Below are 13,790 nucleotides of genomic sequence, written 5' to 3' on the forward strand. Positions count from 1 at the left end.
TATTGTCTGAAAACGCTGTTGGGCTACTTACAAACATTACCTTCCGTCAGTGTGATCTTTTTGAAAAACTTGACGTTAAACTAAGTCATGTTATTAGCACTGTTAACTGCTCAGCGTTGCCAAACTCTACAGGCACTGGATATTCGCTACATGTATCTTCCAGATAATAAGTATGTGTTTCAAATCATAAAGTTGCTCAAACAGTCAAAACCGGGCCGTCACATACCGCCAGTGATATTTTGAACAGTACAAGCCTGCTGATAGATCATATGCCACTGTCCTTCTCAGAGGGTGTATGACCAGAACCAAGTCTTTGACAGGTAGTAACTCAACATTGCTTATTCGCTATAACAAAACCCTTCATCCTGTATCTACAGACACTATAGGCAGATGGCTGAAGAGTGTCCTGAAGTCTGCTGGAATTGACACTGTTAAAATTTACACCTCACATAGCCAGGAGTGCGAGTGACACAGCAGCTATGGCGAGAGGAATACCTATTGATTTACTTATGAAGAATGCTGGTCGGGCAAAGCAAGCTACGTTTTCTAAGCTCTATCATAAAGCAGTTCTGTCACTCTCTCTGGGGAATTTTGTTCTGTGATGGTTTTTTGTTCATGTTGTCAGATTACTGTACTTGGAAGGGTGGATGTTTGGTTCTCTTAAAGTACTATGGGCCTACATGTTCATGACTCATTTTCACGGAAGCTGTCCAGTGTATTTACTCTATCATCTACTGCACATGTCACATTAAATGGTTTCGTAGTGAGGTAACCATGACGTAGAAGAATTGGATTTTTTTTTTTGATTGGTGTTTTACGCCGTACTCAAGAATATTTCACTTATACGACGGCGGCCAGCATTATGGTGGGTGGAAACCGGGCAGAGCCCGTGGGAAACCCACGACCATCCGCAGGTTGCTGGCAGACCTTCCCACTTCCGGCCGGAGAGGAAGCCAGCATGAGCTGGACTTGAACTCACAGCGACCGCATTGGTGAGAAGCTCCTGGGTCATTACGCTGCGCTAGCGCGCTAACCGACTGAGCCACGGAGGCCCCTAGAAGAATTGGAAGTTAAACCAATACTTACCTGTAAGTTGAAGTTTGAGTGTAATTCTACATGGCCATAGTGCAGGAACGGAAGCATCATGAGCCCTCCCTAATTTCTACATTTTTTCAAATAACAATAGGATACAATTTTTAAAGAACTTTCAGCTTTACAGTAGTTTCCCACCCGATGTTCTGGACATGTCCAGTGGTTGCTTTAAAGACTGATGCTCGACTCACATGTACAACCTCACATAATTCCTCCGCTCCTGCACCATGACTTTGTAGAATTCCACTCAAACTTCAACTTACAGATTAATATTGGTTTAATGACCAGGTCTACGCCTTACCGAGCCAGGTCTGTTGATTCATTACGTCCTTCAACAAGAGCAGCTCTTTCATGAAGCGAACACCTATCACACAGCAACTTAGGCAGAGACGTAGAGTCAGCTTTCACCAAGCGAGCAGAAGCACAGGCTGCGTAGTCAAATGCAACATATGGAACCATTGGTTGGGACAGATTGATGTCACTGACTGTGTACATTAGCTGGTTGTTAACACAGTTTACGATTGTCAGTGACCGACCAACACAGTCCAGGTACAAGCCGAGGTGATGTGATTCTGTGTATGGTCTGCCCTGTTCATAGGCGGGTTTGATCTCACCACCACAGGGACTAGAAGCACTGATTTCATTATGCAAGTACCTAATCCAAATGTCATAGCTCTCCCGACCAGGGTCACCTCTCCACACACCACAGCTCTCGTGTACAACACCCACGCGACAAAAACAGTCCATTGTGGGTGAGCATGGGGTGACTGTGATGTCCAGTTCCCAGTAGTACCTGCCCTTCTGGTAACTACCATCTGTCACGGCGGTACACCACCAACCCTCAAACAAATCCTCACACTCTGCCGCACTTCCGCTGTGGGTGATGCTCAGTCGTTCGTCATTGGTCTGGGTGAATTTCAGTTGGGGCTCTGTAAAGTACACACGTGACAGATAAGAACAGAGTGAGTGAGCGTGGGGTTTAACGTCGTACGACAACAATCGTTGCACTATCCCCTTCATGCTGAACGCCAAGCGAGGAAGTTACAACTTCCCCTTTTAAAGTCTTAGGTGTGACTCGATCAAGGATTGATCCTGGATCTACCGGTCCCGAAGCGGACGCTCTACCAACTGTGCTATCCGGGCCGGTTGATAAGAACAGACTAGAGCCAGTTAATTATTTGTAAGGTAACATGCGACGCACCCTAACGATTTAACTTAAAGCGTATATGGTAAACACGTGAAACATGAACACCAGCTTAGGGTCTGCCAGGTACAAATGTGGCATTGTTTATTAAATGTGATGACAACATTTTATATTGAGTAATTCTCGGCGTGGTGCCTAATGAAATGCAGGTAACATCACTGCACTTTTAACCCAATTCTGCTTAAGGCTCGGTGCTCGAGGGCGTGCAATTGGCTACTAATTAAGTATTTACGTGAACAGTTCGATTAAACCCCTAACTGAGGTAAATTGACAAAATTCTGTGTTTCACCGGTCACATTTGACAATTTGATAGTTATCACACTGTCATCGCTGCTCTGGTTTTTCCCTCTATGCTATAAGTCCTTCAAAGTTTAAGGTACAAATGTCACAGACAAGACCCTTGAATACCGAAAAGATACCGCACAGATATTACACTTAGGGGCTAGGTAAGGCTCTCTAACAAAAGTAGAGTTTCCAGTTAAAAGTCTTTTTTCACTAAACGTGAAAATCCACCTACTGTATCATTTGAATTGTCAAACCTCTGTTGACATTTTCCGATTACCTTTCCCTCCGTGCTGGGGAAACGTACATTACACGCCTTTCTTCAGGGAACTTCTTAAGTTCACAAACTCTCAGCTCCTCAAGTTTCTCCAGCGTTCGTCTACTCTAAATAACTTCCTCTGAAGCCTTTTTCGGACTCCTCCCCCTATGTTATAGCAAAAGTTATAAAAGGTACAAAATTTCAAACTCGAAACTCCTCAAATAACACACATGGACATTTGAAGGTACACGCGTGTGAATCATACCACCACGTGTTTATGAAGGCCTACCGATGGTTCTTGCCACTTCGTCGTGCAATGGTTACAACGGGCCACACAAGTTTTGGTTACAACGGGCAACACGGGACTTTTCAAAAGGTAAGATATATGATGTAAGGAACATTTAGTATGAAATTAAAAATTGAAGCATACTACATTTATCGCTATGCAATGCAGTATGCATGGGTATGCTTCACGTATTGGTTCAAGTCCAGCTCATGCTGGCTTCCTCTCCGGCCGTGCGTGGGAAGGTCTGTCAGCAACCTGCAGATGGTCGTGGGTTTCTCCCGGGCTCTACCCGGTTTCCACCCACCATAATACTGGCCGCCGTCGTATGAGTGAAATATTCTTGAGTACGGCGTAAAACATTAATCAAATAAATAAATAAAGAAAGAAATCCTTCACGTATTGAGCGACATACTTGTGATAATTAGCCACTGCTCTGACTCTGCCTCAGTTACGATCACACGTCTGGGACCAACGGGATAACTGTTTACAGATTCCTGTAGTGTCTGTTTTATTTCTTCCTGCTTCTTCTTTGAAGTTTTGATCTTGTCTAACAGGTCATCAATCCTGTGGAAGACAAACCGGATCAGTGGTCAGCGATTTCACAAAAGAACATATACTATATAGTGACACTGTTAGTATTATATGACATTTTAACAACTGACACATTCTTGAGGACTGCGTAGTAAGACGTCGATCAAATAAATAAATGAATAAATTTTAAGAGCTGACATGATTGAAAAAGACTGAAAAAATACTCTGACGAAGAGGTTTAAGAAGAGAGTCGCCGGCGTTACGATTGCCTCACTGCTTGCTTGTCAGCTTACCTTTTTCGCTCATATATGCTCCAAAATTAATGGCGAATAGATGTATACCCCGGAGGGCCGCATCCCCCACTCCCTGTATGCCCAACATTATACAGAAGCCGAGACGGCAAAATCAGAGGAAAGCTAAAACACAAAACTTACAGCACATTGGGAAAGTATAATAAAGGCTGGATAGTTAATATTCATCAAGTGAAATGGGGTAAGGGAAACCAACGTAAATAACCCACATACCTTTTGGACAGCTGTTTTGAACCCTGTCAATAAAATTTAACACTTTTAATAGTCCGTTTTGCAAGACGAATGCACGTCACAGAGTAACCCACCTTAGTACTTGGATAATTGTTTCATACATGATAGCTGGAAGCAGTTTTGATTTATTTACTTAAATCTCTTCAATAGAATTAAGACGTACAGCATAGAGAGTAAAACCAGAGTAGCGACGACAGTGTAATAGCTGGCAAATCGTCAATCGTAACCGATTAAAAACAGCCTCTTGTCAGTTTACCTCAGTCACGGTTTTATTCTAACTGTTCATGTACATGCACATATCGTAGCAATTTACACGCCCCCTCGCACCACGGCTTAAGCAGAATTAGGTAAAAAAAAATGTAGTTTCGTTAATTGCAATTTATTAGACGTCAGTGGTCTAGAATTACTGAAAATGCTGAGCTGTCATCACATTTAGCATTTTGCCCTTAATTTATGTGTTTGCTGCTTTGGGAAACTCTTTCCAATAAACGAGTGCGTTAGAACTCTCTCTGCGAATTCATCTCCCACTGTAGTAATGCACATTCTTCATTTTTGCATTACCTTTAAAATCTGCACGTTGCTTGCGGAGAAAAAATCATAAGAGGACTGCTGCACCATTCTCATTTCCTCCGCCTCCATCTCAAGATGCTTTACAGCTGCAGCACACTGAACGCTCCATTCTGTGTGGCGACTTTTCACTGCCTCTATAGCGTTACTCCTCCAAGCTTTCAAGACATCCAGAGCTGCACAGTAAGCCTTCTCGATGCTATCCAAATGTAAATTTTGGTTTACCTGAAAATCATCATTATAATTTCTGCATGTTGAGCTCTTTCTTATTTATATTATTATTTATTTTATTTGATTGGTGTCTTACGTCGTACTCAAGAATAATTCATTTATACGAGGGCTCCCAGCATTATGGTGGAAGGAAACCGGGTAAAACCCACGACCATTCACAGGTTGTTGACAGGATGTTGAGCTCAATTTACCACCGTGCAGTTACTGGTCAAGAGGTTTGTTTCGCAATGTACAGAGAGTGTAATTTATTACAAATCAGTTCAACATGTTAAGGCATACAACATTAACAACGCCATATCTCCAAGGCATTGAAATGCAATATTTTGCGACCATGAAAAAAATCTTTCATGCTTGAGAAGGTTGCACACTAAAAAGCTGTAAAATAAAAGGAGATAAGGTACAATCAAAACAGACAATAACTATATCCATGCATCCCAACATTGATTTTTGATAATCAGAGAGTATATCTTTCATGCATAGTCAAACACGTTAATGCACAATTTTAAATCTTCCATAGGCCAAGAGATATTTATTAACCGCAAGCGTCTAACATGCTCAATATATCGTGTCACATTCATGACTCTCATCTAATTATGAGCGAGTTACAAAAAATCAGACCACCGGAAATCGTTAAAAATGAAAAGCTTATGCACGGATCCAGCTAGTTTTCGAGCATATTCTGATGTCTTGCTAGGACAACGTAACTTCTGAGTTCCAAGATTCTTCTCGATAGTTAATATGAGTAAAATTGCAGAAAAGTGGACGCACATACAATCAGAATCAAATAAATCATTAAAATATACAAAAGCTGCGTAAGCGTCCGGCTTGTTTTCAACTTTAATCTTATGTTACATAAAAAAAAATATCCAGCAAATAAAATTGTGTCGAATTTTATGTCAAATCCTTTTGGTTCAGAAACTAAAATAACCAACAACAATCATGAAATACACAGCTCCAGCTATTTTTCGAACTTAACCCGTAAGTTTTATGATTCTCCACGTGTGTGAAATTAGCTGGCAGTTCACAATTAACAGCTCACAGTTGAAAAGGGGTCACATATAAGTACACTTACAATGTAGCAAGCCCTATAAAAGGGTGTCAAAACTTCATCCTCTAGTAGTTTTCGAGATATAAGCAAAGAAGACGCCTGAACCCACAGAAAAGGCCACGGCTACACACTACGTTTTTTCAAGAACTGGGGGGGGGGGAGAGAGAAAGAGATCAGCACATCGAGAAATACACACCTGGATATCATGGTGCAAGCCCTTAAATTTAGGTAGAATCTGCATCAGTTCCCTTATGCTTTTTTCTAGGTGTCTGGATTTCGTCATAACCGGCGCCTGTGGGATAAATAAAATCACAAAAATAAGCTAAAGGTGCAAATAAGTAAAATCCATTTATTGGCCTACAAGGAAGACTTCCTTTCAAATGGAATATTCCAACTTAGGAGCTCAGCAACAATAAATAGAAAGAAAATTATCCAGTAACTGAACAGGTTTGTTCTTTCACTAAGCCGATGTAAACGAGTAGGGAAATCTCAGAAATCTTTATATGAGATGTGGGATGTTCTCTATCAATAACCTATTAAGCTTATCGTTTTTACTCCTGAGAAAAAAAATGCTTCACAAAGGGAACTGCATGTTAAGCTTATCGTTTTTACTCCTGAGAAAAAATTGCTTTACCCAGAGAACTGCATGTTAAGCTTATCGTTTTTACTCCTGAGAAAAAAATGCTTTACCCAGAGAACTGCATGTTAAGCTTATCGTTTTTACTCCTGAGAAAAAAATGCTTTACCCAGAGAACTGCATGTTAAGCTTATCGTTTTTACTCCTGAGAAAAAAATGCTTTACCCAGAGAACTGCATGTTAAGCTTATCGTTGTTGCTCCTGAGAAAAAAATGCTTCACAAAGGGAACTGCATGTTAAGCTTATCGTTTTTACTCCTGAGAAAAAATGCTTTACCCAGAGAACTGCATGTTAAGCTTATCGTTTTTACTCCTGAGAAAAAAATGCTTTACCCAGAGAACTGCATGTTAAGCTTATCGTTGTTGCTCCTGAGAAAAAAATGCTTCACAAAGAGAACTGCATGTTAAGCTTATCGTTTTTACTCCTGAGAAAAAAATGCTTTACCCAGAGAACTGCATGTTAAGCTTATCGTTTTTACTCCTGAGAAAAAAATGCTTTACCCAGAGAACTGCATGTTAAGCTTGCGTTTTTAGTCAGATCAGCCCTCTTGCGGAACTTGTTCATTTGTAAAAGCGTAATAATACCAAAATGTACACATAACTGCCACAGCGATGTACTCTATTAACAGTAGGAAATAGGAAAATAAGGGTAAAAACGGTACATTTATACAATATGTCCGTATAGCTTTGTGAGCTATGCTTTATTCGCAACACTTTCGACGTTACTGACATCCCAAACTGTATTTTCTCGTTGTCGCTATGTCTTGGCATCACAAACGTTAACGTTAGCTATACGGTTAACGTTGACCAGTCAATGCTTTCAATCATTTTGACACCATAGGAAGATTTTACACAACCAGCCGGAAGTACGGCTTGCTCACCTTATCTTCCTCACAAGCAGACTGAATATCTCTGGTTGTGTGGAGAGGGTGTTCAGCCAGACATCCCACACAAATCGCATCTTCACATGTGACACAGTATATGACCAGTGGTTCACCGTGTCTTTCACATGCCAGATCCGGATCTGACTGTTTATCTGTTTGCAGCTGACTCTCTGGAGTTTCCCGTGACATGTATTCCTGTGTTGTAATTAGGCGGTGACGTTTTAAACCACCTTTCATGGGATGGCAAGATTCCAGGCAGTCCTCACAGTACAGTACACAGCAGTTAGTACAATATATGTCTGCTCGCGCCTTGTTGTCATCCTCACACACAAGACAGCACGGAATGTTGTCATCAACAGCAAACCTCTCCAAAGTTTCTGCCAGCTTAACGTTGAGAGGCAGACCGACCACACCTTCTTTCCCCAAACTGGTTGGTGCCCGACAAACAGGGCACGGTATCACTTGAGGAACGTCCTCACTCCCCGTGCTGCTATAGGCCTCATCTGTCTGTCCGGATTTACACTTGTCAGCGTACAGACCAATGCATTCCCTGCAGAAGCTGTGCTGACAAGGTAACGTTACTGGTTTCCGGAAGGTTTCCACACATACTGGACATTCCCGATTCTGCTTGATTTCAGCCATTTTTTACCTTATTGAAATAGAGAAAAGGGGCGTAAATGTAAAGAAAAAAACATGTACGAACGATGGTGGATACTTTTCCATGTGCATGTACAAGATTATACGTCTTTAACTATGGCGTGTGTTTAGTGTAGTGCCAGTTCTCCATATGCTGGATTAGTATCAGTGCGGAGGCTAACTGTATCTTCCCATCTCCCATCTGAGCCAATCACTAAGTGAATGCGTATAGAACATCTCAAAGCAAAGTAATAAAAAAGAGTCTCTCACCAATGCGCTGAGTTCAAGTCCAGCTCATGCTGTCTTCCTCTCCGTACGTGGGAAGGTCTGTCAGCAACCTGCGGATGGTCGTGGGTTTCCCCCGGGCTGCCCGGTTTCCACCCACCATAATGCTGACCGCCGTCGTGTAAGTGAAATATTCTTGAGTACGGCGTGAACACCAATCAAATAAATAAATAAATTTTGTTTAACAGTGAATCTAATACACAATACACTAAGTCAGGAATTCAGTAATTTACGGTATTTGATATGCACACATCCAATCAACGATGGGATATCCCTCTCGTGCTATTCTGCTCTACATGTGTGCATGTTCTGAGCTCAATACATGCAGTACTTTTGAGAAACCACCCTAACACTTTGTTTAACATTGGTTTTTATACACAATACACTCAGTTAGGAATTCAGTAATCTACGGTATTTGATATGCACACATCCAATCCACGATGGAATATTCTTCTCGTGGTATTGTGTCCTACATGTGTGCAAACCCTGAGCTCAATACCTGCAGTACTTTTTCAGAAACAACCCTTGACATTTTGTTTAACATTACTTTTCCTTTTACTAGCACTTGACGCTGACGCCGACGTCGAGGCTCCAGGTACAACATAAGCTATGGCTGTACTTTATACAGGCAAGCTAGTCCGTACAACATTTGGTGAGGGCGCAATATTACAATTCTGCTATAACTTCTGAAAGTTGCTACAAAAATGATTCCTTTGTGATCACAATTGTATGTGGAGAGCATCTGTATATGAGAAGAATTTATATTTGGTAGCAAAGCTATCAAAAGGGCTCGCCTTTATGAATGGAAAACTTCAGCTCTATACAGAGAAGCAGAGAAGTACAGATGTCGTGAATATGGTAAATTACAGTAAGTAATATGCACACAGATCATTAGCGATGGAAAATCACCCTTCTGTCACTGTGCTTCATATGCACGTAAAACATCAGGTCAATACCTTAAGTACGTTTTGAGATACCACCTAACATTTACTTAAGCATTGGTTTAAATACATTATTTGTTATTATTGTGTGCAAAACATGAGCTCATTAAATGCAGCACTTTTGACATTAGTAACATCAGGCGACAACGACGGCACCGACGCTGTGGGTATGGCATACGCTACGCCTGTACACTTTACAGGAGAGCTGCAAAATACGAAAGAGCGAAACTACGACAGGGCGAGATTCCACCAAACCTCGCTCTTTCGTATTTTTGGCTTTTTCTTAACACATCGGAACGCAAAAGGTCCGAGATTCCATCAAATCTCTCTAGCCTTCTGATTTTCATGAGCACAGCGATTAAAGGTGAAAGTCAAAAGTGAGGGGAGTGTGTCAAAAGAGTGAGGTTTCAGTTGAACCTGTCCCTTTCGTGGTCTCGATCTTTAACATTCTGTTAAAAATTGTATGACCTGAGAACAGGAATTTTGGTTGGGATAAACTTTTCGCCGCTCACCACCCTGCCCGACGTTGAAAAAAAAACCCATTAAACACGGCAGACGTTGATCTGGATTGTCTGATTCGAAATTTTAAAAGGCTGGATTACTGTTCAGAGATGGTTTACCGATACCGGCTTTGACATGTTTACGGTCTGTTCAATTCTGAGAATCAGTGGATAGTAAAAAGAAGGTAGGGTTCAAGCCCATTTTTTTTAGTGAAATTGCCCCCGTGAAAGTCCATAGAACCGGAGCTGAACTTAACGGTAGGGCGGTCCAGCTGAGCTTTCAGCTAAAGTTAATGCACACCCCAAAGTTAATACCAACCATGTTACTCGAAAATACATGAGACTCATCTTACACGCCTTACCTTCGACAATGATCACAGCGATCCTCATAAACTCACAAAATGGCGGAGATTGAAATCGAAAGTATTTTGTCCCAATAAATTACACGTCATCTGCTCAAGGGAGGTAATTTCCTGCCTCTGCTCAGAGTTATCTCCCTTGTTTCCCCTCACTTCACTGAAAAATTACTGTACTATTAACAAAGCTTTTAACAAAATACACTGTTCTGTGTTGTGAACAAATTGCTATTTTTTATTAATGTTAGAAAAAAATTGCTTTTGTAATCTGATATTTTACCAAACGGCCATGTATACTTAAAACAAACTAATCTGTTTAATGTATACAAACTGGATCTACAAACTGCTTTGTGGCAATTGTATAAAATAATCTGTTACTTTCAACTAAATAATGTATAACTGTGGCCAAGAAATTGGTTAAACTCAACACAGTAGCTTGTTAATTACTCTGCTTAACTTAAGTACCTAGATTTGAACAGTTAAAGTAATTTATAAATGAATCATGTGCTAATTTCTTGACTGGATTTGTTCATTTTCATGCACACGGTTGATTAACCAGCAACATCCCTATCCACAGGCAGTAATACTCTGGTCCCTAACCACACTGCTCTATAACCAGTAATGCACTGCTCAACCAACCACATACTGCTCCATAACCAGTTGCCTAAATAACCACTGACATACTACTGCTTAACCAGTAACTTAATATAGACCTACTGTTCCCGAATCTAACACACTGTTTGTTTGTAACCAGTAACACTATGTTCTGTAAGCAGTGACACCCTGCCCTGTCAACCATTGCTGTGCAGCCAGTAACAGACTGATCCGTAACCAGAAACAGACAGGCCGTAAGGCAGAAACGCAACCAGTAATGGACCGCACAAACCGTTAACCTACTGGTTTGAAACCACACGTAGTATTCTGAGGATAATGAAATTTCATTGTGTTGTACAGAAGCACATACTGTCACAATCAATAATGTCAGATAAAAAGAGTAAATGCAAACATTCAGTTTCGTTTTTTCTTTAATTGCCCAATATCTCTTCACCATTTGTCCCATAAAGAGTACAAACTGAATTTCATGTAATGAATCAGAGAAAAACATTTACTTTACACTACTGAACTTGCAGTGTATGTTTTCAAAGATTACATAAAACATGAAATTAGACTAAACACATTTTTCACATGTTTTCAGGACGGCGTCCACATTCCTTGAATGTGCCATCTCATTCTGTACATTCTACACTCTGAAAGACCTACTTCCATAACCTTGGTTTCACCTGTTTGAAGTGACTTTTGCGCTCCATTTTCTGCAAGGATGTCACGTTTAAAACAAAATCTGATCTGAACGGTTAGTCCAGAACTCCATAAATCGTTGTGACGGCACTGAATAGGATTTGTCCAAATACGAAAAAAGTTGACGAAACCAAAGGGTTAAAAGTCCTTCAGTGGCACAAGGAGGCTGTATATGAACGTCGGCCTTTTCCAGGAGTTGACTTGGCTATGATCAGAATGTGGTATTGCAGCTTGATGAGAAAATTCTTGCTGTTCAAGATCCACTTAACACGGTATGCTGATTTTGGTTTTACAAAAAAATACATATCTGGAGATCATTTTGCAGACCCTTCATCTCAGACAGAGTCTGTTCTGCTATTGTTTTTTTTTCAGGTGACCGCAATTTGTCTTTACCTTAGTCTTTAGGATAGCAAAAGTAGTATGCAGAGTATAGGTTCTGGCACATCCTCCCCCTGGCAAATAGGGGCTCCCAGCCCCATCTCGAGGCGTATACACACTATAGGTTCTGGCGCACCCTCCCCTTTGGGCCCTCCCCAGAACAAAAAGAGGCCCTCCCTTGGGCTGCTCCCCAACCAAGGTGTACACGCTTATTTACAAGTCTAGCCTACATACACACATTGATATGAGGCGACCTAGTTGGCATTTAACAGATAAGGCGTATAGCCTATATGTAGGCCGGATGTGTTGCACAACAGGGTGATTCAGCTGATTTTCTCCCCAGGATAGGGCTTTAACTACGGGTTTTTATGAAAAATAAATGTGACAGTCCTTTTCAACGTGTCTTGTTTGATAAGATCCAGTATTTTTAGGAGGATTGGTGATATTGTGTTTATGCGGAAAAGTCCTTCCAATTTAGCCCATGTTTTGTGGGTCGTGGGATATAGCTCAGTCGGCTGACAGAGGTGGGAAAGGCGCTGTATGTAAGGGGTGTATTCATATACTGCGTATATAAGGGGATATTTGCTAGCTCAAATCCGGATTTGGTCTCCTGTATATGTAGTATATGAATACATTACCTGTATATGGCGCCGGGCTCTACGCACTTCTAAGGAATCTCTGCAACTTTCGACAGTTTCGGAGGCAGACAGACCTTACCAAGGGGTGTTGTAGATGGTCCAATGGTGGTGGGATGTGTCAGCGCCAATTACCCCCCCTAACGGTGGGTCGCTAGCGCAAAAAATCCGGAGCCCGCCGTTAGGGTGGTGATTAATTGGTAACAGGTTGAGCTATAAACCAGGCCTTTGCTTTTTTGGACCATGGGTTCGAGCCCCACACTGGGCAGATTTTTGTTTACCCAAAGGGCTCTCGAGATATAGCATGCGGGTTGCCCTGGTTCCAAACAAGTTCCCCCTGGGCACCTCCCTAGAACATCATTCGGAAAGAGCGTTTTTCAGCTCTTGCCGAGCTAGTTTTCGGCCGCGATCTATAAGCTGTTTTTTCGTGCTTTCATCGATCTCTACGGCGTTGAATGCCTTACGAGACTTAGCGCGTATCTCCTGCTTCAGATCAGAGTAGTTCTTGAGCTCCTGAACGACTTGCTTGAACTCTACGTCCAAAATAACACCATCAGATAATACCGTAGATACCTGCGCACGGATGCTGTTAAGTTTGGCCTCAGCCAACAGCCGTATATCGTTATGTTTCTTGGCCTTTGCGTGAAGTCGGCGGCTAACGAATTTTCCGGCGACATTTAAGACACCGCAAGCTAGGGCCGTAGCTTCCATGGCCAAGACAGCTGGGGTTGCAATTATTGTTGTGAGTAGCCCCACGCCTGCAACCCCTAGGCCCAAACCGGCTGTGAGCATGGCTGAACCAAGGGCCTCGGTGGCCAAGACACCACGCCGGTACTTTTTGTACAAGGCCCGGCTGAGATCTCGCTCAGATTCAAGCTGCCTCTGTATTTCGCTGATATACTGCAGGCGATGGGCGTGCGCCACGCCCTCCGGCGGCGCGGTCGGGGCCAAGGGGTTTTCAACCATAATCGTCGGCGCGGTCGGGGCCAATGGGTGGTCATCCGTAATCGTCGGAAAGGAGCCTTCATCCGTGATCGTCGGTTACAGTCGCCCCATATTGTCCGTTCTACGAATCAATAACGTCGGTTAGCTCTAAATTGTCATCGGGACTACTAACACGAAAGCGGCGAAGGCCTATGCCGCACTCTAAATAGATTGTATCGAGATTTAAAACGCCCCCTGTGACGACTCGTATATCCTC

At 42.1% G+C, this 13,790-nt stretch overlaps 1 protein-coding gene across 2 annotated transcripts; it reads right to left on the bottom strand.

The window, feature by feature from the left end:
* Positions 1-608: 608 nt before the first annotated feature.
* Positions 609-10,336, bottom strand: LOC135480331 (probable E3 ubiquitin-protein ligase MID2). 2 transcript variants are annotated; one of them, XR_010445926.1, is made up of 8 exons: positions 10,287-10,336; positions 7,560-8,211; positions 6,239-6,334; positions 4,758-4,988; positions 4,179-4,201; positions 3,536-3,687; positions 2,859-3,002; positions 1,932-2,021 (listed from the first exon to the last, which is right to left on the bottom strand). XR_010445926.1 is itself a non-coding variant. In XM_064760152.1 (7 exons), the coding sequence occupies exons 2-7, from the start codon at positions 8,202-8,204 to the stop codon at positions 1,390-1,392; spliced, it is 1,779 nt and encodes a 592-aa protein (XP_064616222.1). In that variant the 5' UTR covers positions 8,205-8,211; positions 10,287-10,336; the 3' UTR covers positions 609-1,389. The 2 variants fall into 2 exon arrangements, 1 of the variants encoding a protein (XP_064616222.1); XM_064760152.1 differs by lacking the exon at positions 2,859-3,002 and having other exon boundaries at positions 609-2,021.
* Positions 10,337-13,790: the final 3,454 nt, after the last annotated feature.

The sequence above is a fragment of the Liolophura sinensis genome, chromosome 13 (genome assembly GCF_032854445.1).
Source record: "Liolophura sinensis isolate JHLJ2023 chromosome 13, CUHK_Ljap_v2, whole genome shotgun sequence".
Classification (NCBI taxonomy): Eukaryota; Metazoa; Mollusca; class Polyplacophora; order Chitonida; family Chitonidae; genus Liolophura; species Liolophura sinensis.

Coding starts and splice junctions, on each gene's coding strand:
- LOC135480331 (XM_064760152.1), bottom strand. CDS start 8,204: ATGGCTGAAATCAAGCAGAATCGGGAATGTCCAGTATGTGTGGAAACC. Junction 4,202..4,757: donor GCAACGTGCAGATTTTAAAG/GTAATGCAAAAA, acceptor TTTTATTGACAG/GGTTCAAAACAGCTGTCCAA. Junction 3,688..4,178: donor TCAAAACAGCTGTCCAAAAG/GTATGTGGGTTA, acceptor TGTCTTCCACAG/GATTGATGACCTGTTAGACA.